The following is a 23,830-nucleotide window of genomic DNA, read 5'->3' on the forward strand; positions in this document are numbered from 1 at the left end:
ATGGAGACAGCTCATTAAAGGAATAACGAGAACCAGCAGCCACACGTTGCCTTGTTATATCATCTCGTATGGACATATTTGTGGCTGAGAACAGAACATTGGGTGCCAGTGCGAGCATGAAATAACTGGTGATTAATGCGGAATTAGGAGAATGGATGAGTAGGAATGAATCTCAGCTGCACTTTACAAAATTATTACAAGGGATGGAGACAAACTTACAAATACTCAAGTTACTGTAATTGAGTTAATTTTCGGGGGGTAATTGTATTTTTTTTTAGTAGATGGTTAAATACGTAGCACCTGTCCCTGTCCCCCAGCTCACCTACACATAACAGCACTGTTTTGATTGGCCACAACCTTAGAAAATATGCAGATTGTGGTTTGAAACAACTTAATTCGGCGTTAAACAGTTAAATTGACAAAATCTTGTTTAAAAGACTTAGGTTATCTAGCCAAAATGTTTGTAACTGAGTACATTGTAGGCTTTTTTTATTCGCGTAGAAGCCGGCTCTGCTCTTCCACTGATTTTTACCACCAGAAGGACTGGCTGTGGCCCCTAAATGCGTCATAGTCCCAGTTGAAATTAACGAAATAAACTGAATAGTGGCTAATGACGAAGTTTCGTAGTATCACCAACTGACAGAGATAAAGGCGCACAGAGCAAAGGAGATCAGTGAGAAGCTTAGGCTGTTCCCTTTTTCTACCACTTGGGGGCAATATTGGCTTGGTGGAAAACAATCTATTAGGCGATTCCTTAAAGGTCCTATATTACGCAAAATTTACTCTTGTGCGATTTAAGGCATGGTAATAGGTGGTAACAATGTTCTAATATTGTTACTTCCTCAAAAACACACCAAGAATTATGTTTGTTTCATTCACACATGTTTAAGTAACCCTGCCTACATCTCCAATGCTCAAAATGCTCTGTTCCACCTTGTGATGTCATGACATGTAGTGGTACTTTTCAAGTTAACAGTTACCTTTTATTATAGCTTCATTTTCTCTTTGAAAAAAGATATGAGATGCATTAAGTCAAAGTATTGAACGTAAGTTTTTTCATAGAATATTTCGTGTGCTTTGGCCAGTGCAGATCTTTGTTGAATTGCAAGGTTGCTCTGCACTGTCCAAGTTGCAGTCGGGCGCTGCAGTGTGCAGATAGAGCGGTCTTCACTCTGTGGCTCTGCTCCTCCTGCTGGAGCGAGCTGGAGTTGTCCACAGCTGCGCGGAAGTGACCCAGTACGCGCGCCCTACGTCACGTCACGCGAGACAGCAGCACTGTGGCCGACCGAGAAAAACAACAACAAGAGCCGTTTTCTTTAATAAAAGCTCCATGACATCTATTTAAGAAGATAAGCATGTCGTCAGTTGTCCTGTGGGCTCTTGTTGGTGCGTAAAGGTGAGCTCACACACCGATCACGCGTGTTTTTCTCACGACTCTTAGCAAAAGGGGCACTGTCCACGAAAACACTGCCGCGTCATAAAAACCTGACCAAGAGGCTGTACGTGTGCTACAGTGGATTGTTTTAATGTCGAGTGTTGTTTTATGTAGCAGTAAGTTTATAAGTTGATCTGAGAGTGACCCTGCTGCTCGTCTGTTCTGTTGTGGTCCAGGGGTCCATGGGCGGAGGAATGAGGAAATACTCAGGGCTAAGCGGTGGGCAGTAGCGGCATAGATCTTAAAGACATTGCAGGCTATTAGGAATTCGTTTTTAATCAGGTAAACTTATTTCAGCAGTAAACTATGAGCATACTCTAATAATCATAAGCTTCAGAGTCGGTATCTCTATTGCATCTGCTTTACTGTGCTGCTGCATACTTTACTTTTTAGCAATATGTATGAGTACTTGGCACAGAGCGATTTTGCCATAAGCAAAAACTTCACGTAGTAAATTTGTCTAATGTATGTACACAAACCAGTATTTTATATATTACACTCTTTTAATGCCTGTACAGAGCAAGCATGCACAAGATGTTAAGGACGAAATGGATGACTTTGCAACTGGTGGGTCACCTGACAGACATGGAGAAGATCCTGGATCAACTGAAGCTCCAAAACGATTATCAACTGAAAACCAGTCCAGCAGCAACAAAAGGGCAAAGATCTGTGGCCAAGTAAATGATACTGTGCATTACTGCTCAAAAAGTAATCATATCATCAAGCTTTAATTAAGATTTTTATTTTATTTTAGATGCGGCAACTCTCTGTAGACGAGACCACAGGGCATGAACCTCTATGTCTCACCACTGGAGAGAAACGAGGATGTGCAACGGAGAGGTCCAGAGCCTCCCACAGAAAACCTCTTTTTGGGATTTCTCACCGAATCTCGGACAAGAGGAACATCTCCAGTGTGGAGCAACATGTGGGACAAGGCTCAGTAAACCTTCTCAACAGCATTTTCTCAGCTAAGCTCCAAGGATCTGATGAAAATGGTCTGCTCGATGAAGTCTCCTCCACAGAGTGTCATACGGACACTAATATTTATCCACTGATTGAGAAAATGTTTTTTATTCTTAATACCTTAAACTCAAGTATGACACAACTACACAGTAAAGTGGACTTGTTAACTCTTGAAGTCATGCGAATAAAGAAACAGATCAAACCTACTGAGATGGTGATGGAGTTTCAGCCACCTCCAGAATATCTACTCACCAGTGATGAACTGAAGCAGTTGATGGAGCAGACATCTAATGCTGGGGAGCTGGGCTGTAGGTTACTGTTGCATCTCTTCCCAGAACTGTTCAAAGCTAAAGAGTGTGCACATGACTGCTTCGCCTCCAAGAGAACACTCGAGTCTCTGCATCTGCAGCTGATCCGTAACTACGTGGAGGTATGCTATCCTTCAGTAAAGAGCAACAGCGTCTGGCAAGAGGAATGTCTGCTTCAGATTAATGACTTTTTTAATCGTTTCTGGGCGCACAGAGACATGGAGAGCACTCGACAGCTGAGAAAGCAGACAGTTACAGGTGCAGGGATAAAGTCTGAGCAGCCCCAAACCTATCGCTTCATTAATGAGCAGGGTATAGAAATGGAGGAGCACTTGTCATTAGATAACCAGCAAAGCAGCCTCGCTGTGACAGATCTGACACTTAATGCTCAATCCACCGAGGAGCTGGATGAGTGCTCCACTCCTGAGGATTTTGTTATTGTTCTCATGCATCGGCTGTTCCCAGAGTTCTTTGAAGAAGGAAAAATGCCGGCTGGATCCAGAAGTTTTATAAGTGGGGGGCATCCACTTCTAGACTCTGACAAGGTGGAAATGATCAGAAAGTATATGGAAGCAAATTTTCCTGATGTACCTGAGGACAGCTGGCTGCAGGTGTGCATTCAGCACATGGAGGATGCACTTGAGGGTGCTCACAGTAATGGAAATGTGAGTGAATCTGACATTGTCACAGATGAGAGCTTTGGTCTTGGTAACCTTTCTGAAGATGCATCAAGTATTACCGTTTCTGGAGCAGGTGATTGTGAGAGACCAAGTCGAAAAGCCAAAAAGTCCCTCCTTACACCTGTGGATTTTGACAATCTGGAAATTCCTTTGCCTGACTTCGCTGTTCCTCAAGAATACCTTTTGACAAAGGATCAGCTAAAAATAAATTATGAATGTAGCTTGTCTATTGGCAACTTTGCTTCTCGGCTTTTGGTGCTCATGTTTCCTGAGCTTTTCACCCATGAAAATATAAGGAAGCAATACAACTGCAGTGGCTCACTTGGAAAGAAGCAGTTGGACCCTATTCGCATAAACTTGATCCGTCACTATGTGCAGTTACTCTACCCACAAGCGAACAATGACCGAGTTTGGATGTTGGAGTTTGTGGGAAAACTTGATGAGAGGTGTAGAAGACGTGACACAGAGCAAAGGAGATCATACTTGCAACAAAGGAAAATTTATGGTCATGAGACAGACCAAGACTTTTTCTGTCATTTAAACCCATTCAGTGTAGATAATGTCAGAGAGGATTCAGATATTCCATCTTTACCCCCTGAGAAAAGTAGCAAAGACTTTTGTAAAATACCACTAGATGAACTGACTGTGAGCAGCCCAGACTTCCCGGTACCTTCCTTATACCTGCTGTCAGATGCTGAGGTGCGGGAGATCGTCCAGCAGAGTCTATCCGTTGGGAACTTTGCGGCTCGGTTGCTGGTACGTCTCTTCCCTGAGCTCTTCACTCAGGAGAACCTGCGTCTACAGTACAACCATTCAGGAGCCTGCAACAAGAAGCAGCTGGACCCTGTGCGCCTCAGATTGATCCGTCATTATGTGGAGGCAGTGTATCCCGTGGAGAAGGTGGAGGAGGTGTGGCACTATGAGTGTGTGCCAAGCATTGATGAGCGCTGTCGCCGTCCAAATCGCAAAAAGTGTGACATTTTAAAGAAGGCCAAGAGATCAAGCACTGTGTCCTAGTTTCAAAACGTTATTTAGGCAGCATTTTCTTGGCATAAACACTTGCACAATATCATATAAGCTGAAACACTATGTGAAGTTTTTAGAAGCTGTTCTTTGTAGAGTGAGGCTAAGCTCTTTCATGTTTCCTTATTATTCTCAAGTCATATCTGTTGTTACTACAGCAGTAGGTGCTGTAGCTTATACCTGTAATCTTATTGTCACTTAAAGAGTCTCTATTTATATGCCAAAATAGCTTATTTAACATACTTTAATAAATCTTGTAGCCTTAAACCAATAACGTTATTAACCAATAGTGATAAATTACACATTTGTTATGTTTAGAAATTAATAAATTTCCAGTTATTGATGTAGCATTGTGCCACCACTGTGTTAATAACAATGTGCTTATGTTAAGCCTTCTTATAGAAGTTTATATTAAGAAATTTTAACATGACAACTGCTCATGATAACCTATTTCTAATAAAAGCACTATTGCAAATCCTTGCCATGAAATTATCTCACAAGAAGAATGATTTCCTTAACACAATGACTTCAAAATCTTTATTAGCACACAGTTACCTGTACAACAGCAAAATTAGCAGCACTGTGCATGCAACTATATAGATCCATCCTTATACAAGGTTAAAAGTTCCATCCATCATTTTTTCATAACTGAATCAGAGTCTGACATGTCCCAAGCAAAGTTCATGATTTTAAAGCTTCCTCTTTAGGAAGCTCAAGAGATTTCCAGCGCCTTAATGCAACCTTGTGTTTCTCTGTACTGGTGGTCTCAGCTAAAACTTTCCTAAGAACAATTCTCATCAATGTAACAGTGTTGGTGTCTCGATTTTCTGACAGAACAAGGTCTAAGGTGTCTCCGACTTTTACCTGAAGGGAAGTGTAAATCACAGATTATCATTGATATGTATATGAGTATTGATAAGATTGAGGTAAATATCACTCACTGTTTTACTTTTCTTGATCAGTTTCTGTCCATTTAGTCTCAACTTATTGCTGTAGAATGCATCTTCAATTTTGCTAATGTAAAGAGAAGAAATGTAATAGTTTAATAGACAAAGGAAAAATAACATTTTGCCGCAACCATGTAATTATGTTATTTACTGGCACCAATATTCGGAGTGTCACTTACTTTCGTGCCATGTCCAATCCAGCTTTCATTACAACATCAAAACGAAAAGACTGAACGTTTTTCTCCAAATCTTTGTAGTCTTTAGACATATTTGGGTCCTCCAGATCTTCTTCATCACTTTCCTCTGGGTCTTTTTCATCTTCTTCCTCCTCCTCCTCAACCTGTCCAGTTCGACTGAAGCCCTTTTTCTTGCTACTTTTAAACCTTAAATGATGAACAGCCCAACTCCTAAAAGCATCTCTACTACGAAAGGTAGGTCTATGACAGTTGAGTGCAGGGACCACAGAGCAGCCCCACAGTTGTCGTGTGTGGATTGTCCTGGGACACCATTCCGTGTGTCGGAGTCCATAACCAGCAGCCACTAGGTGCCGGGGATTTAACCTTCCCAACTGCCTCATGACAAGGGCCTGAACCATCAAGTGCTGCATGTTGGTGCTCCACCCAGTCTCTGAAACGCAAAAACAACGTTAAAGTTAATGGTATGATATACAGGCTGTGCTCTTACTGGTTAGAAAGATACTACAGTCATAGTTGAACCTGGGTTGCCAGTAAGTTTATAGTTATGATCATTCCAGGTTTATATAAACATGCCTCACGTGAAAGCTCTGAACCTCCCAAATTCACTCACTGAGCTACAGAGGCTGCTGCTGAGGTGCTGGAGTTTTGGTCGTGAGTCTTATGTTTAAACCAGTGGATTTAAACCTAGGCTCATAATGTCTTCTGATTGAACAATACTCTCGAGAGCCAAAACACTAAATGATAACATCTAAAACGTAGTACTGAGGCTCCAACAGGCAAAATGTTCTTCATTTTGGACAATGTATAAGACTATATATATCCCGCTATATACAACCTGTGGATACGCGCCCTTGTCATTTTAAATAAAACTCAAAGTAAAGGCCTAAAGAGCAACTCAATTAAATTATATATTGGTTTGTGGTTCGGACAGGGGTTTGTATCTATTATATGATGAGAGTAATATCCTTTCATCAGTGTCAGGTTTATTGACACCGGAAGTCGTGTTAGCTTGACAGAGGTGGCATGTACAGGAACTTATCTGCTCAAGTACAGTATGTTCTTTATTTAAAGGTAATGACTATGTATACTCACAATTCTTGCAACTGTGTATCAAAACCCCGTAATACCTAAAATGTGAACGATCCTTTCTGCAGCTTGTATATGGAGGGCAAAACATGATGAACAGCTTCCGAGCTAGCAAAAGCATTAGCAGTCAACTAGGGCGCTTTCCTTTAGCACTAAGCACGAAAATGCAACTGTTGTAATACATTTTCAGCTGTTTTTGAACAATTTATGCTTGTCTTTGAAGGGAATATGGAATAGAAATGGACTAACCTTTCATCGCCTGCTGCTGTCTGCTCTGCTCTGAGTATTGTTTGGTTTTACAGTATTGTGCTGCCATCTGTTGGACTGGGGTGAAGTGCATTTTATAAGAATCTACAAAAATATGACACATTTTAAACTGCCTTTACTCAAATACTTTAAAATTAATGGCTATACTGCCATAAAAAGAGCCATGTAAGCCTATTCTGTATTCTGTAAATTTTATGTTGTTCTATATTGCTGGGTCAAGTCACTATTGCAAATCATCAGGTTAAACATTTGTTTTTTCGATATTTCATGGCAAAGTACTATGCAGTCATTACAGAAATTTGGCTGTTGCTCCTCATCTGACAGTATGACATCATTACATTTTTGAAGACCATCAACAGAGTGACCACTTAAAATTGTAGAAAAGGTTTAACAAAATGTAAGCAATGACTGCAGTAACATGCGTTTTTTTAGTTTTATTTTAGTTTAATCAGTTTAGTTTAATACAGAGGGATTGGAATTTCAAAAGGTACCAACATATTACAACCCTGAAAATCACAAAAAAAAAAAAAAAAAAAAAAAAACTTGATTTCTTTGCAAGAAAAACATATTATCATGAAAGCCTGTGTAAATTTCACCTTTTAGAATTCATGTATCAATGAAAAAGTTGGATATTCTCTAAATAAGTGGGACGAGGGACAGAGCCTAAATTACTGTGCTGGACAACCGAAAGAGGGACAGGACGGTCATCCTAGTCTGCCTCCATAGTCCCTATTGACTCTGTCGTACTCTGCAGGCACACTGCTTTCCTTTTGGTTGTTCACTTTTTTCTCACAACAGATCATCTGCTTGCATACATTAATTGATTACCAATCCACATCGTGGGCTTGGGACTGGTACCACAAGGCAGCATTAGTCTACAGTAATGTCCTCATATAACTCTCCAGCACATTACTAATCTTATGAAAAACATGTCGGGGTCAGTCAAGGTTAAAGGTGAAACCGAGTCCACAAAAGGTTACCTCAAGTGCACAGAAACATAGTCTGTAGTAACATGTCTAACTGTTAGGGAGTAGATGCCCCTAAAAATCAATAATTGAACAAGGTCATATCAATTTACTGTTTGCCTGTTTTAGCTGTTACCATGGCAGGGACTCATCTATTATTAACCATTTGGGTGTCTAGTATTTGCCCTCAGTGTATTTTGAGCTCAGGTTTGAAGCGTCAGTGGACTTTATTGTAGGGTAATTGCATGTGTCATAGACTTACAAGAGGGTTAAGGCTTTACTGAATGGGTGAAAGAAGATGTAAAATCTTATATTTCTAATGGAGGGGCCACAAGTCAAACTGATGAAGGACAAGGCAGGTAAAACAGTGCGCTTCAGAGTGGCATCTGCCAACAGCGGCCGCGTGCTCACAGAGGTATTCAAGGATGAGACGGGCTGGAGCAGGTCAGTGTCACACTCAGTGGACTCTGACAGCACCGGGAGCCCAGACATGGAGCAGGAGAGCCCCCTGCCTCCCAGTGAGGCCAACAGCCACCTGAACGGACTGAGGGTGGGCAGCCCTGTGGACGAGAGCGGGGCTGAACCTGATGAGCTGCTGCTGTATGCCAGTGCCAAGAGAGAGATGTTCTTCACCAACAAAAGGATCAACATCTGCAGCAAGAATGGGACCATCCGAGGAGTGAGAAACAAAGTGAGTGCAGGCCAAGTGCTTTTCAACAACCTCTCCCATGTCTACTCTGTAAGTACAAATGAAGTGAAATGAATGCAACTATTATTATGTCACACGCTATAAGGTACAAGGAAACAGTGTGTGATGTAAATCCAATCTTTTTTTTTTTTTTAAGGGAAATCCTCGTCAACAAAAAAGGAGACCCTGGGAAAAGCAGTAGGCCAAACAAGATGAACCCTTAGAGATGTGGGACCCAAGGGCCAGGACAAAACACAGCCTATAAGTGTTGATGAGTGTGTGTAAATGTGATTTTTTTTCTGACTATTTTTGTATTTTTTTAATAATTTGTACAAAATATGTGATGATGTTTCCTTAAAGGCTAACTAAATGCAAAGCCACATTTCCTCATTTGAGCCATATGATCCTTTAATGTTGAGATGTAGCCTAAGCCTATTTCTACAAGGCCTAATTGACTGCTTGCACAAATTTCCTTTTTTGTGGTAATAAAGCCATCACATCCAGCATGGTTTCCTTTTTACATTGGAAATTGTTGCAAAGTTGAATTAGACTATGATTCCCTCCTAATAGTCTTGGTTAGGTTATGTTAGACTAATGTGAATAACTTCCCCTTTAAGTTTCCTTCTCGTTTCTGTCTTTACCGCCCCCAGTCCTTTTACACCTGCCTTCCTCCTCAGCCATGCAGCATCCCTGACTCTGGCTTGCACTATGACTCCCCTCCGCTTGTCTCGGTTCAGTTCCCAGCCTAACCTGCTGACGACGAAACACCTTATCGCCTATTGAACACACGACTGGTCCCGGGGGGAGAGTGTAGCCTATTTTGTAATGACGAGCTCCTTAACACAGCATCACCTCCGATCATGTTACTGCGGCACTGACAGCTCGGCCGAACAAGGCAGCAGGATGCGGCTTTTGCAATAGACCAGACACACCCCCTGTGTTTTCATCTTAAATCGCTGGATAACATTTGCTTTTTGGGGGGCTTTCTTCACCTATGGCATCATGCCTTCATCGGACCTAATTGAGCGCAGTGACTGGGAATGATGTGATTTACGGCTGACAGATTTCTCGCAGTAGCCTAGTCAAATCCCCCCCTTATTCCACGCCCTTTCATTAAAGCTTTGATTTGGACCATGTCCCCTCCAGCATCAGCAGCGACGACTACCGAAAACAGCACCACCACCGTGTTTGAGGACGACACCAGGGAAGAGGTAGGCTACAGTGTAGTAGAAAAGCCTTCATGGCGGCACTGTTTGTCCAAATGTGTCGCAGAGAACCGTTAGAAATAGAAAACTGATGATTGTGGTTCCTAATGCGCTCAATTAACGCGCCATGGAGATGATGTGAGGATCACGTTTATTGAATGATTCATAACAAAGCGCCCAAGAAAATGTGTTATAGTAAAACAACTGCCATAAACCTCTGTCAAATTAAGAGTATTGTAGGTTATACACTGGCCGTGTGTGTGTGTGTGTGTGTGTGTGTGGGGGGGGGGGGGGGGGGGTTGTGCGTGTGTGTGTGTGTGTGTGAGAGAGAGAGAGAGAGAGAGTCTATTGCTTTTTTAATATATAACCTCTATATCTCAATTTAGGCCTATTTTAGAAATCAAAATGTAGTAAAATGAAAACTAATTTTGTTCTGTTTTGCTTAACAGCAAAAGCCACTCAAACAGTCGTTGAGCAAATCCTTGTGCAGAGAGAGTTTTTGGAAATGCCTGATCCTGTCCATCCTCATGTATGGTTGCATGGGAGCCATGGTGTGGTGTCATGTGACCAAGGTGACCCGGCTCACCTTTGACAGTGCGTTCAAGGGAAAATCTATGATGTACCATGACAGTCCTTGCTCCGATGGTTACATTTATATCCCTCTGGCTCTACTGGGCATGCTCTACCTGGTGTACCTGGTGGAGTGCTGGCACTGCCATGTGAAAAACGAACTACAGCACAAAGTGGATGTGGAGGGCATCTATGAACGCATCCAGAGAATGCAGCAGGCCAAACCATGTATTTGGTGGAAGGCCATAAGCTATCACTATGTCCGACGGACTCGTCAAGTCACACGCTATCGCAACGGAGATGCATACACCAGCACTCAGGTGTACCATGAACGTGTGAACACACACGTAGCAGAGGCTGAGTTTGACTACAGTCACTGCGGTGTTAAAGATGTTTCAAAACAGCTGGTGGGCCTAGAGAAGTCTGCTCTGACGAAGATGCGTTTTACGAAGTGTTTTAGCTTTGCTAATGTAGAATCAGAGAATTCATACCTTACACAAAGAGCAAGGTTTTTCACAGACAATGAAGGGCTGGATGACTACATGGAGGCACGGGAGGGCATGCACCTCAAGAACATTGACCTGAAGGAATATGTGCTAGTGCTGTCAGACCCAGAGCACCACCCCTGGTATCTATCACAGTATGTCTTCTGGTTTGCTTCATTTCTCACATTCTCCTGGCCCCTCAGAGTCTTCACTGAATACCGCACTGCCTATGTGCACTATCGAGTGGAGAAGCTCTTCGGTCATGACTATGTTCCTGTGACCCCCTGTGATGAGCGACCATACTGGCGCCGCATCCCTCGAGTTAATACCATAGATAGCACTGAGCTGGAGTGGCACATTCGGTCCAACCAGCAGCTGGTGCCCAGTTACTCTGAGGCCGGCCTCATGGACCTGGCCACTTGCCCCTCCAGCTTCAGTGGAATTCGTCAGAACTGTGAGCGCTGCCACAGAGCCATCAGCTGCTCCTCAGTGTTCTCCAGGAGCGCCCTCAGTATCTGCACCGGGGCCAGCTCCAGGATCCCCTTCAGTGGCAGCCGCTTCTCTCTGGCCCGTCGCTATGGCTCCCAGCGCAGCTGCTTGTGGAGGAGCGGCAGTCTGGACGACCCGGAGAGCCCTAGTGAGAACACGCGCTGCCTGTCTGAGCGCCACGCCACAGATGATGAAGAACCGCCAGAATATGAGGATGCACTGTGTTATCCTGTTCTCATTGTACACTGCAGTGAGAACTGCCACAGCCACAGGTCCTTCCATAGAAACGGCTCCTGTGTAGAGACCTCTCTATGATTATGCACTAAACATGTAGGCACATACAAATACAAAGTGTGTAAATCCAAAAGTGATTATTGCAATCTGAATGTTTCAATTACCAAAGCAATAAAGACCTGTGCAGAGTGTCTCCATGGCTTCCACTGAAAAAACATCAGACAAAGTGACTGTTAGTGAACTGCCACTGCAATTACCTCATAGTTCTATTGGGGCCACAGACATATAAAGTGAATTTGCAGTAAAGTGATTATTTGAAATCAATTAAGGTAGCTAGAATCAAGACTGTTAAGGCTGGCAATAGCAATAGCATCAAACAATCTGATCTGATTTCCAGGCCACTTGTGATAAAATGTAATTTTCTATTTTACACGTTCATTTTCAGAGACTGTTTGATTCAGGTGTTATCAAGCCTTCTTTTGGTACACATTGACATTTTTTTTTAACTAGGCTATTTACAAAGAATACCTCTTTCTGTTAAAACTTCTTCTTCATAAGGTTGTGTTGCAAATAGGATATAGTATGCTAACACCAATGTTTACAGTTTTATTAAAATATGGCCTGACTATGTGCCATTATATAAAAAACCCTTTCATGTTAATGTTTGACTATAACTTTTTTTTTTTTTACTCTGATTTTACTTTTTGATCAGAAATTATGCTTACATTAAATATCCAATATTTGGATGTTATTGTTGAAATTATTACTACGTGCATACCCAAGGTTATACGTGTTTAGCAGCAGAAATATGATGAATCTTCGCATGTGGTATAATCTGAAACAATTCTGCAATCATATCATAATGTAAAGTTATGTCTGTTGGTAAAAAACTGAAACGTTGGTTTTGGGGTAATCCATTCTCTGTGTGCTCAGACCATAGGACACATGAAATTAGCACTGGCTGTTTAGATACACAGGTTGATTACAGAAATGTATGGATACACAGTATATGCAAGGATGTTTATGCACTTATGTTTACATGTTGCCATGATATTGTTTTGTTTTGTTTTTCTACAAAAAAACACAATAATCAAGTTAGCTTGTTGTTATCATTGTGTTCATGAGTGCCACCTATTATACACTTGAAAGTTAATAGACATTATAAATTGTAGAAAAATGTGAATGTTAATGTAGCTTATATTAGTTATGTAAAGGAATGCATATGCAGTGATATGTATTTCTACTTACAAATGCTCAAGGCCCAAATGTGACAGTACTCCTGATACTTTAAATAGTCATCTTAATACAATTGATTGTATACATTTCTTGATTACCTTTTAAACTGTAATTGCATTTATCTACATTCTGAAAATAAACAGTGCAATAAACACAGGTGTATTAATACTCCACTATATATTTTTTTCTTATATGCTGCTTCTTTTTAAATTCACAAATATTCAATTAAATATTAGGGGCTGAAACTAACAATTACCCTATTTTAATAGTCGACTAGTATAATAAGTTTATTAAATTAAATTATATGAAGACTTGCACTCACGAACACCTTGGGGCTTTATGACTGATTGTAATTTTCCTCCCGGCCAGTAGAGCGCAGTGAAAGGCTCTGGAAAAAAGACAAAGAAAAAAAAGAAGAAGAAAAAAAAAACACGTGTTCTTCCAAAGTGTCAACATGGGAAAGAGGAGGCAAAACAAGACAATTTTCACTAATTTATCTAAAAAACAAAAGAAACATTTAAAGGAATATGGAGAGGAACACCCTTTCCATGACATGTAAGTACTTTCAAACTCCTACCTCGCAGCAATAGAGAGATTCTGACAATGCAATAGCTAGCACAACTGCTTTGATTTGTTTTACTTTAGTCTTCCTTCACGGCGTTGCTTTTTGTCTCTTGGATTATATGTAATACTCTATAATAATATTACACAAAACAACTAAGCTGTTAAAACTATATGTGTTTTAGAGTTAACGAAAGACCAGAAAGAACTCAAATAGTAGAACTGGTGAGTACAACAATGTGAGGATGCTAAATTGCCAGTATAATCGATTATGTTCACAAGCTATTACCACTACGTTGCTGAAAATGAAATGGATATATATTATTGTGTTATTGCAGCCTGGTAGCCCAGAGCAACCCAACGCATATGATGAAGAAGCTGGGGATTACGAGGAGGAGCCAGAACAGAAGACTGCATACCAAAAACTCCTTTCAACTCTGGATTCAAATCAGGGCTCTAGTGAGGAGGAAGCCAGCAGTGAAGATGATGACGACGAGGAAGAGTTTGTCAGTGAAGGCATGCAAGACTTCACTTTCCAAATAGGCTTGTATAGCTAGCAACAGTGTAATTAAGCAATTATCTAATTTACTTTTTCAATATTGCAGGCACTGATGGAGGACATGAAAGTGATGAAGGTGAACAAGAAGAAGGGGACGCAAAGGTAGATCATGATGACGATTCAACTGAAGTAAAAGCCAATACTGCTGAGGAGAAGGAACCAGTGGATGGAGAGTTTATTGATAAGGAAAATGAGTCCCATTTTTGCCTAGAGAACAACTATGAAGAAGATACTGCAGAGAGGGAGCATAAAAAGGATAAAGGTAATATATACATTTACACACACACACACACACACATGCACATATATATGTATATATATGTGTGTGTGTGTGGGTGTGTGTGTGTGTGTATATACACACACACACGCACACATACACGCACACATGCTGGCCAAAAAAAAGTCGCCACCTGAATTTAACTAGGCAAATAGGTACAAGCCTCCTGCAGTTGGTCTGGTCTAGGTTCAGCAACAGTCTGTGCTCAAAGAATGAGGTCAGCTGACACCTGAATATACTGAATGACCAGGTTATTCCATCAATGGATGTTTTCTTCCCTGATGGCATGGGCATATTCCAAAATGACAATTTCAGGATTTATCAGGCTCAAATTGTGAAAGAGTGGTTCAGGGAGCATGAGACATCATTTTCACACATCGATTGCCCACCACAGAATCCAGACCTCAACCCCATCTTTGGGATGTGCTGGAGAAGGCTTTGCGCTGCGGTCAGACTCAACCATCATCATGGAAATAAATCTTGTGACATTCCAGAAGCTTATCGAAACAATGCCACAGTGAATGCATGCCGTAATCAAAGTTAAAGGCGGTGTGTGACCCTTTTTTTGGTGGTGGCTTTTTTTTTTGGCCAGGCAGTGTGTGAGTGTGTGTATGTATATATAAATATATACACACACACACACATATATATAAATATTATATATACCTTTAAGTTTTTGTTTTGACAGTTTCTCTGTTATTTGTTAGATTTGTTTTTGCAGCATTTGAATACAGAGCTCAGCGAGAATGATATTGACAAAATCACAACAGGCAGCAAAGTGAAGACCCAGCTTAAGGTATTTGTCCAAGTGTTGAAGAATTTAGCATTTTCCTCTCGTGTTCATTAGTTTCTGCTAAGACAAAGAATAACCATGAAACAGAGATAAAGTTCAGAAAAGTATTTTACTCAATCAGCCAGTAAAGGGCAATACTTGTACACGGAGTCTGTGCAACTGACATTCCCAGGCAAAGACTGAATGTTTACGCCTATGCAATGAGTTTTATACAGATGGGAGGCAACCATGGTTTAGACTTGGCGCCTCTTCGTTGGTGCACAGGCCAGGCAGTCCTTTTGGCACGTTGCACAGTCTTATCAGACCGTGACGAACATCATTGTTGTCTCTTGCTGACACATATTTTGGTGGTTTAACCAGGGTGACATGTCATGAGTCAGTACATGACTATCAATAAGTCATTGCCCTGCTTAGTTATTTGATTAGATTTATAGATAGATGTAGAATATGTTGTACATGTCCTGAACATATATCTGCGTCACACAGCTGTAATCAAGTCCATGAGCACTGGTACAATAATGAACTAGAGCAATACAATAATAAACTATGGCAATGGTTATGCAGAATAGCTAAGCATGTTTATTTTTCCTAACACAAGATAGACATTTTTCTCAAAATTTTGTATTCAACTTGTGATTCCAACTTTACTTAAAACTGCATTCACTTCCTGCAGTGGCCAAAGCTGGGAAATCTTCTCTGCACTAGTTCACTGGAAAGGTTTGGAGTCATTGGCACTCAAAAGGACATACAACTCCCAGTTTTCCATAAGCTCATTGAAACATCATGGAAGGACTTGAACCAGGCTTTTGCTTCTCCGGAAGAACTTAGTCCACTTCAAACTGAGCTGCTATCTCTCATGGGCTCCTATCAGGACATCTACTACCCTGAAATGTGTCCAATCAAACAAGGCCCTCAGGTTCGCAGTGCTTACTGTGTTCATGTACTCAACCATGTTTTGAAAGCAAATTCCCAGGTCCTTGCTCACAATGCTCAGCTACGAGAGCAGAAAAGTCAAGCTAAAGCAGGCTCTGAGCCACAGGATGACCCACGGGACCAAGGGCTAACCAGGCCAAAGGTAAATAACTTTATTAATAGGAATTGTGTAAATTCATGCATTATTATACTATACAGTGATTTCCTATTTTTTCTAATCCATCTTACATATTTTCCAGGTCTTAATTTTAGTGCCATTTCGAGGTGGAGCATTGCATGTTGTCCAAACGCTCATTGGTTTATTAGAAAATAAAAGTAAAAAGATAGTAGTAAACAATAAGAAGAAGTTCAAGGAGGAGTTTGGTGAAGATCCAGAAGACAAACCCTCTAATTTAAAAAGGCCAGACGATTACCATGCAGTCTTTTCTGGCAATGTGGATGATCATTTCAGGATAGGTAAGGAGAATTGAAATACACACTGACTCAACAGCGCAGAAACTTTGTCATAGTAACATTATAGTAACTTTCTTTTCTTTTGACACCAGGTGTTTCAATTATCAGAAGCAGCATGCGTCTCTATGCCCCTTTCTACTCGTCAGACATCATCATTGCATCTCCTCTGGGCCTTCGGACTGTGCTGGGAGCTGAAGGGGAGAGTAAAAGGGACTTTGACTTTCTTTCTTCAATAGAAGTTTTAGTGGTGGATCAGGCTGACGTATTTCTGATGCAGAACTGGGAACATGTTCTGGTAAGTAGTACCATATCCCATTAAATAAAACTTTACTCCAATGATTTTAATACTGTCCTTTTGTTCTTTTCAACAACAATTTTGACACCTAAACCAGCATCATAATGATTGTTTGTTTAGTGCTAAAAACTGGTAAAATGCATTGAAATAATATACTACATATATTTTTCTAAACTTGTTATAACCAGCGTTGTGGTGTATATCAATAGTTATTATCTAGTAAACTACACAATTCCTTCACTTTTTCATGTATGCAGCATGTGATGAAGCATATGAACCTGCAGCCATTAGACTCTCACGGGGTGGACTTCTCCAGAGTGAGAATGTGGAGCCTAAATAATTGGGCCAAACATTACAGACAGACTCTGGTCTTCAGCTCTATTCAGGACCCACAAATCAACAACATCCTCTCCAAGCACTGCGCCAACTACAGAGGCCAGGTGAGTCACTGTAATCTGTTTACGTCAGCTACTGATCTTGCAAGTGCCAATTTTGGTTATGCTTGCATTTGAGTTTGGTTTGTAATGATAACTTAGGTTGATGTAATAATTAGCTAACATTAGCTAGCAGAGGAAAACCCATACTTAAATTGTTTTCTATAATCCAGGGCAGAAGCTCTTAAAATGGGGATACTTGTATTCTGGTGGTAAACAGGCTTATTTTTGCAGTACTTTAATTTGTATTTCTGCTTCCGTTCTGCTATAAATTTATATAATTAATATAGACTATGTAGCGCTGGCTTAGCTTGGCTTAGAATACATCTTTCTGATATTGTTATTGTAGTTGTTTTATATCTAACATCTCAAATACCAGAGATCGTCTGCTCAATTCTGGTCTTGCACAGTCAATCCCTGCTTTTCACTTATTAAAGTATTGAAATTATCATTTCAAACATTATTGGTCTTGGATGGTCAAACATGTTTTGTTTGGGGTTTCTTTCATTTTAGGTTGTTACTAAAAACATTCCAAAAACAGGCTCGATCTGCCAAGTGTTGGTCCAGTTGCCACATGTATTTCAAATGTTCCATTCAGACAGCTTTATGGACCAAGATGCTCGGTGAGAAAATTAATGCAATTAATTTCTAAATTTCAAGACAGACATTTAATTATCTCTGCTCTTTTGTAGGTTCCAGTTCTTTGTGGATAAAGTGCTTCCTCAATACAAGGACTCAGTCATGTCCCATACAATGATCTACATTCCTTCGTACTTTGATTATGTCCGTTTACGAAACTACATGAAAAAAGAAGAGCTTAATTTTGCCAGCATCTGTGAATACTCCAGCAAGTCAGAAGTTTCCAGGGCCAGACACTTCTTTCAGAAAGGAGATAAACAGTTTCTGCTCTTTACAGAACGCTTCCACTACTACAAAAGGTCAGTGGCATGAGGGATCCTTGTGACCTATGTATTTACACACAAGTTGTTAAGTTCAAAGTCCAAATGTTATTATCCTTAGTTCTAGTTCTAATTATCCTAATGTTGATAAACCTTGACCTATGAATGTTTATCTTTCTCTAGATATACAGTCAAAGGGATTCAGAACATGATATTCTATGGGTTACCGTCTTACCCACATTTCTACAGTGAGGTGTGTAACATGCTAGCTGAGGGGGGCCAGGGAGAGCAGGCCAGCTGGACATGCACTGCCCTTTACTCGCGCTATGATGCCCATAAACTGGCAGCCATCACTGGAGCTCAGAGGGCCGGACAGATGCTGCATTCAAACAAGTCGGTTCACCTTTTTGTGACTGGAACAGAGGACAAAGCAACATGAGCAAGATGTAAGAGAGAGATCCCTCCAAAGAACTTAGATAAGCCGAAAGCCAATACCACGGCTAGTTCATTTGCAATTGAATAAACATTTAAAATGATTGAAAATGTAAAGGTCTGTCTTTTTCTTTCTACTTTTCTGTTTTAAAGATGGGATATATTTATTTTTTTATTTTAACATTTGATTATTTTAGAGCTGTATTGTAAAAATACAGTTCTAAAATGCAAAAAACTGATACATAGATGCATTCAATACTATATTTATATTTATAATAAGCATAATCACAAGAATAGTTATCCATACTGGCGTGTATAAGATGCCTTTTCAACTTTGAGCATTTTTGCATCTTGGACTATAAACAGTCTACCTTTTGTATTTTTTTTCTGTGTCAACCATAATTCCCATATACACAGGTGTAAAGTCACGTGTATATTCAGCCTATAATTAGCCCTGTATGTGTTTCAAGACACACCTCTTTAATTATTAACTCTCTGAGTTGGTCAACACTGACATTGGTCACACAATTACAGTGGAGCCTCTCTGTGTGAAAGGTGTTCTACACTCGGTGCTGTCATGGATGAAAAGACAAAGAAACTAAGCCTAAAGCGTGAAGTGGGGTTGGTAGGAGCGGTGTCCCTCATTGGAGGGACCATGATTGGTTCAGGGATCTTCATGTCTCCACAGACTGTGCTGTACACCATTGGCAGCCCAGGTGCCAGTTTGGTGGTGTGGGCATGTTGTGGAGTCTTGGTGATACTGGCATCTTTCTGCTATGCAGAGCTGGGCACTGTCATTAAGGAGTCAGGAGGAGAGTACATCTACATTCTGCGCACCTCAGGTCCCGTGGTGGCCTTCATGTTGATTTTTAGCTCAGTGTTGTTCGTCAGGCCTGCTGGAGTGGCTGGTATTGCACTTAGCTTTGCTCAATATGTTGTGGCTCCTTTTTACTTGGAGTGTCCTCCTCCGGTGGTATTGGTCAAGTGTGTGGCTGCCGCTGCCATTCTCATCTTAGCCACTGTGAACTGCCTCAATGTGCGCTTCTCCATGTCAGTCCAGGTGTTTTTTATGGTGGCCAAAGTTCTTGCTTTGGCTGTCATTATTATAGGAGGTGTGGTCATGCTATTTAAAGGACACACATCAAACTTTGAGGACTCTTTTGAAAATACAAATGTTGGAATCAATCCTATTGGTATTGCTTTCTACCAGGGGCTGTGGTCCTATGATGGCTGGAACAATCTCAACTATGTGACTGAGGAGCTTAAGCGCCCAGAGGTAAGAGAGAAAAGTTTAAAGTAAGCACTGAGGTAATTCTGCCCAAACCATTTTTTATCAACTGGTGAAGATCAATATTAAGTGCCTTTACAGTAAATTCAAGTTAAACTTTTTAGTTTAGTTTTAGTTTAATTTAGCAACAATTGTGTGAAAATCTGATCATTTAATGGTATAACACTGCATTTCCAGGAGCATGTATGAATGCATTAATTGAGCTAAGCCCCACCTGACTGAGAGTCTATAAAGAGGTGACTGTACTAGGACACTAACACTCCTTGATAATGGCCAGTGAGAAGCACATGCTCCAGAGGGAGGTGGGGTTGCTGGGAGCGGTGTCCTTCATCGCTGGGACCATGATTGGTTCTGGGATCTTCATCTCGCCTCAGCATGTGCTCTCTGCTATCGGCAGTCCTGCAGCCAGTATGATCATCTGGGCATCCTGTGGGGGCCTGGCCATGCTGGGAGGTCTCTGCTATGCTGAGCTAGGCACAGTTATTCCAGAATCTGGAGCAGAATATGTTTACATATTGCGGACTACAGGAAAATTGGCAGCCTTTCTGTTTGTGTTCAGCTTTGTGAACGTTATGAGACCAGCCAGTGCGACAGGGATCGCTCTGAGTGTGGCTGAGTATGTGGTGGCTCCCTTCTACAGTGACTGTGCTCCTCCTCAGTTGCTGGTTAAGTGTGCAGCAGCAGGATGCATCCTCACTCTGGCTGTTGTTAACTGTTTAAGTGTGCGCATTGCCACACTCATCCAGGTCCTTTGTACTGTAGTCAAATTGCTCGCTCTCACCGTCATTGCCCTGGGAGGCTGTGTGATGCTTTTCCAAGGACAGACTGGAAGTATAGACTCTTTTGAAGGAACAAATGTTGGTGTCAATTCCATTGGCATAGCCTTTTATCAAGGATTATGGTCCTATGATGGCTGGAACACTCTGAACTTTTTAACTGAGGAGCTAAAACATCCAGAAGTAAGGTGTTTTGACTGCATTTTAAGGAACAATATGTGGCAGATTATATATTAAATAAATTCACATTTCAACAGTTCCTTCTTTTAAATTGTGTCATATAGTATGTTCAAATTTCAAAGTAGTGAATTGGCATCTTGGTGCCCACAGTTGTAAGCGCTCTTGTATTCTGCTCATGATGTTCAATTGCAATTATGTTTGGAGAAATGGGTCTTTGAGGACAAACAGTTTTGTTTGAAAAATAGTTTAAATTTGCTGAAAATATATAATATATAGCTATAACTGATGTGTTATGTTTTCTAATTGTGATAAGGTTTTATGAGGTTATGTGTCTGTAAGTCGTAGTCCATAAAGCCTGTGATAACTCATTGTAATGATCCTGGCATAAACAAAATTTGTTATGGCCATCATAAATGTTGTTGTTGTTGTTGTTGTTGTTGTGTCACAAATGAAGTGTAGTGAGAGTTAAACATTCACATTTTTCCCATAAGTATTATTATGTTCACTGCACTTTAGTCTCCAAAATTTTGTTGTTAATGTTATTGATTAACTTTTTATCTACTTTTATTTTTATTTTTTCGTAATGTTTGACTAAATGAAAAGCATGGATTTTGACTTAATTATTTGTCTTTCTACATTTTTCTTCTTGTACCACATGTTCTATATCCCAGGTCAATCTGCCCAGGGCTGTTATTATTGCCATTTCTCTGGTCACTGGATTGTATCTGCTCGTCAATGTCAGCTACCTCACTGTGATGACGCCAAAGGAGCTCATGATGTCAAATGCAGTTGCAGTTACATGGGGGTAAGATGGTTTCACCCTGGTCTTTTTCATTTTCTTTTGGTTTCAATTTGGGAAAATCATGTTTATGGTGAACTTTTAATTGCAGGAACAAGGTGTTGGGGAGCTGGGGTTGGATCATGTCAGTGGCCGCTGCGCTGTCTGCATTTGGCTCTCTTAACGGGACATTCTTCAGTGGGGGTAGAGTTTGCTTTGTCGCGGCTAGAGAAGGACACATGGTAGGGATTGAGTTTAAATATTTCCTCTTTCTTTTTTACCTTTCCTTATGTAGCGGCCAGCGGCCCTGTGCCACCAGCTACTAGACTAACAGAGCCCAAAGGTGTTAGAACGCGTGGTTAAAAAGCCCAATACTCGTGTGTTCAGTGAAGAATCCTTTTATTGCCGTTATCTACACTTACACAACCACAGTCAAAAACTGTTTGCCACTGCTCATCTATTAATTAGCCTTTAAATAGGCACACCTGGGCACACCCAGCAAGACCAACCAGGAAACACAGTGCCACACAGTGACTGGCAGTGTAAACATACACAAGGGTCTCACAATGGCTCTTACACCTTATTTCTGTTAAATTGTTCCTGATCACTGCTTCTGTGGTGGACTTCTGTGCTGCACACTTTGTATTTTTTATGTTTTAAGTGTATTTTTACATATACTTATTGGGATGTTAACTAACTTAGAAATTCCAGCTTGTGCAGTGCAAAGGACATGACTTGAAGTACTGTGCATGATTTCTACTGGCATGACTCCAGGTTAGGAATGGGACAAGATCTCGTGCCACAAGATCTTGCAAAACCTGGGACCTTCTATCTATTCTTTTAACTGCTCTGTGTGCTTTATTTACCATTGGGATTAATACAGTTATTTTGATTGATCATATTTCAGCCGGATATTCTGGCCATGGCCCATGTGCGTAGACTGACTCCATCTCCAGCACTGATTTTCACCACATTCGTCTCCTTGCTGGTTCTCATCCCTGGAGATTTCCAAAGTATTGTTAACTATTTCAGGTACAACATGCTCAGTTATTTATGTAATTTCTTGAACTTCCTTTGGCACTTACCATTTCTTTCATCATTAGTTTCACAGCTTGGTTTTTCTATGGAATTACACTGTCTGGACTTATATATCTCAAAATTAAAAGGCCTGATCTCCCCAGGCCTTACAGGGTTGGTGATATTGTTCATTATTATACAGCTGATCTAATAGATAGATAAAAAATGACGTAACTTTATGCTACTTTGTTCACAGGTTCCCATCATACTCCCAGTAATAGTGATCATTGCTGCAGTCTTCCTTGTACTGGCTCCTATTATTGACAGTCCTCAGATTGAATACCTCTATGTGGCTTTGTTCATCTTCAGTGGAGTTATCGTCTACATCCCATTTATTCATTACAAAGTATGTCCTGGCCTATTGACAAAACTCACCGTGTTCCTGCAGTTGTTTTTAGAAGTAGCACCAGCAGAGAAAAACATATGATTTGTTCTACAGAAATGGTAGCAGTAATTAAACTAGTCATTTTGGTTAGCTATGGGCTAGTTTAGTTTTGTCTATACTATTATGTAATTCATGGTTAGGTTTTTCTATTTATTTTTGGAATGTTTTACCTCTTTTTTTTAAATTTAGTTTTTATATTCTAATATATAGTGAGGCATAGAGCGCTTTATCTCTGTTTAGCACAAAATTATATTATATAGTTATAATGTGATATGTTGTTTGTCATTTTCAATGTTCACAGTCGCTACAATTTTGTAGTAATTATGAAGTGAATTAAGACTCGTTTCTGGTTAATTCAATTTACACTCTTTAGTAAAAACAAATATGATCATAATATGTAAACAGCAAATATTTTCCAAATATACCCAAGCTAACTGATGTGTTATTTTTTACATTGCAAACAGGATATATTTCCTGTTATAACCTTAGTAAAGACTACATCATAAAATGTTTCATTGTTGTTCATACACTACAGTATATTAAAGGAACACTGAGCTTAGCCGAGAGATGTGGTTAAAAAGGTCTAAGTGTGCGACCCACTTATGTTTTTGTGACTCTATAAACCACAGAAACCCTCAGCTTGTATAAGCTTTAAACTAAATACTGAAGGTTAATTCCTTGTATGATAACAACAATACTTCTGATATGGTGAATGGTTTAAGAAAGGCACCCACAGATGAGGAAGTTACACTCAAAGGTCAGAGCATGTGACCCAGAATTAGTATCTGGGCACAATCAATGACTCTGGTCTAAACTTGAATGCCAACTGTGAGGCAGTTTGTATTCTGCACTCTTCTCTTTTAATGTTAATTTTATGATGATTATTTATGTTTTCATTTGTTTGTATTTTGTATTTAATGTCGTTCTTACAC

At 40.4% G+C, this 23,830-nt stretch overlaps 6 protein-coding genes across 7 annotated transcripts; 5 read left to right on the top strand and 1 right to left on the bottom strand.

Moving 5' to 3' along the window:
• Positions 1 to 1,184: 1,184 nt before the first annotated feature.
• Positions 1,185 to 4,927, top strand: bend3 (BEN domain containing 3). 2 transcript variants are annotated; one of them, XM_033988276.2, is made up of 3 exons: positions 1,185 to 1,396; positions 1,954 to 2,112; positions 2,190 to 4,927. In XM_033988276.2, the coding sequence occupies exons 2-3, from the start codon at positions 1,984 to 1,986 to the stop codon at positions 4,401 to 4,403; spliced, it is 2,343 nt and encodes a 780-aa protein (XP_033844167.1). In that variant the 5' UTR covers positions 1,185 to 1,396; positions 1,954 to 1,983; the 3' UTR covers positions 4,404 to 4,927. The 2 variants fall into 2 exon arrangements, with proteins under 2 accessions (XP_033844167.1, XP_055086893.1); XM_055230918.1 differs by having other exon boundaries at positions 1,238 to 1,386.
• On the bottom strand, positions 4,919 to 21,742 carry mtres1 (mitochondrial transcription rescue factor 1). The gene is made up of 5 exons (XM_033988261.2): positions 21,739 to 21,742; positions 6,889 to 6,913; positions 5,536 to 5,983; positions 5,351 to 5,423; positions 4,919 to 5,273 (listed from the first exon to the last, which is right to left on the bottom strand). The coding sequence occupies exons 2-5, from the start codon at positions 6,893 to 6,895 to the stop codon at positions 5,091 to 5,093; spliced, it is 711 nt and encodes a 236-aa protein (XP_033844152.1). The 5' UTR covers positions 6,896 to 6,913; positions 21,739 to 21,742; the 3' UTR covers positions 4,919 to 5,090.
• On the top strand, positions 7,848 to 8,913 carry grxcr1b (glutaredoxin and cysteine rich domain containing 1 b). Its single transcript, XM_033988720.2, has 2 exons — positions 7,848 to 8,610; positions 8,717 to 8,913. The coding sequence occupies exons 1-2, from the start codon at positions 8,191 to 8,193 to the stop codon at positions 8,759 to 8,761; spliced, it is 465 nt and encodes a 154-aa protein (XP_033844611.1). The 5' UTR covers positions 7,848 to 8,190; the 3' UTR covers positions 8,762 to 8,913.
• On the top strand, positions 9,510 to 12,798 carry LOC117390518 (transmembrane protein 151B-like). The gene is made up of 2 exons (XM_033988273.2): positions 9,510 to 9,770; positions 10,214 to 12,798. The coding sequence occupies exons 1-2, from the start codon at positions 9,693 to 9,695 to the stop codon at positions 11,621 to 11,623; spliced, it is 1,488 nt and encodes a 495-aa protein (XP_033844164.1). The 5' UTR covers positions 9,510 to 9,692; the 3' UTR covers positions 11,624 to 12,798.
• utp25 (UTP25 small subunit processor component) lies at positions 13,201 to 18,527 on the top strand. The gene is made up of 12 exons (XM_033988722.2): positions 13,201 to 13,333; positions 13,525 to 13,564; positions 13,678 to 13,855; positions 13,945 to 14,160; positions 14,883 to 14,971; positions 15,642 to 16,043; positions 16,141 to 16,357; positions 16,447 to 16,649; positions 16,907 to 17,089; positions 17,597 to 17,706; positions 17,776 to 18,021; positions 18,166 to 18,527. Exons 1-12 carry the CDS (start codon positions 13,233 to 13,235, stop codon positions 18,419 to 18,421), a joined length of 2,241 nt encoding a protein of 746 aa, XP_033844613.1. The 5' UTR covers positions 13,201 to 13,232; the 3' UTR covers positions 18,422 to 18,527.
• On the top strand, positions 18,963 to 23,025 carry LOC117390487 (b(0,+)-type amino acid transporter 1-like). The gene is made up of 6 exons (XM_033988236.2): positions 18,963 to 19,690; positions 21,330 to 21,463; positions 21,549 to 21,678; positions 22,344 to 22,468; positions 22,540 to 22,627; positions 22,710 to 23,025. The coding sequence occupies exons 1-6, from the start codon at positions 18,992 to 18,994 to the stop codon at positions 22,938 to 22,940; spliced, it is 1,407 nt and encodes a 468-aa protein (XP_033844127.1). The 5' UTR covers positions 18,963 to 18,991; the 3' UTR covers positions 22,941 to 23,025.
• Positions 23,026 to 23,830: the final 805 nt, after the last annotated feature.

This window comes from Periophthalmus magnuspinnatus, chromosome 22 (genome assembly GCF_009829125.3).
Source record: "Periophthalmus magnuspinnatus isolate fPerMag1 chromosome 22, fPerMag1.2.pri, whole genome shotgun sequence".
Taxonomy (NCBI): Eukaryota; Metazoa; Chordata; class Actinopteri; order Gobiiformes; family Gobiidae; genus Periophthalmus; species Periophthalmus magnuspinnatus.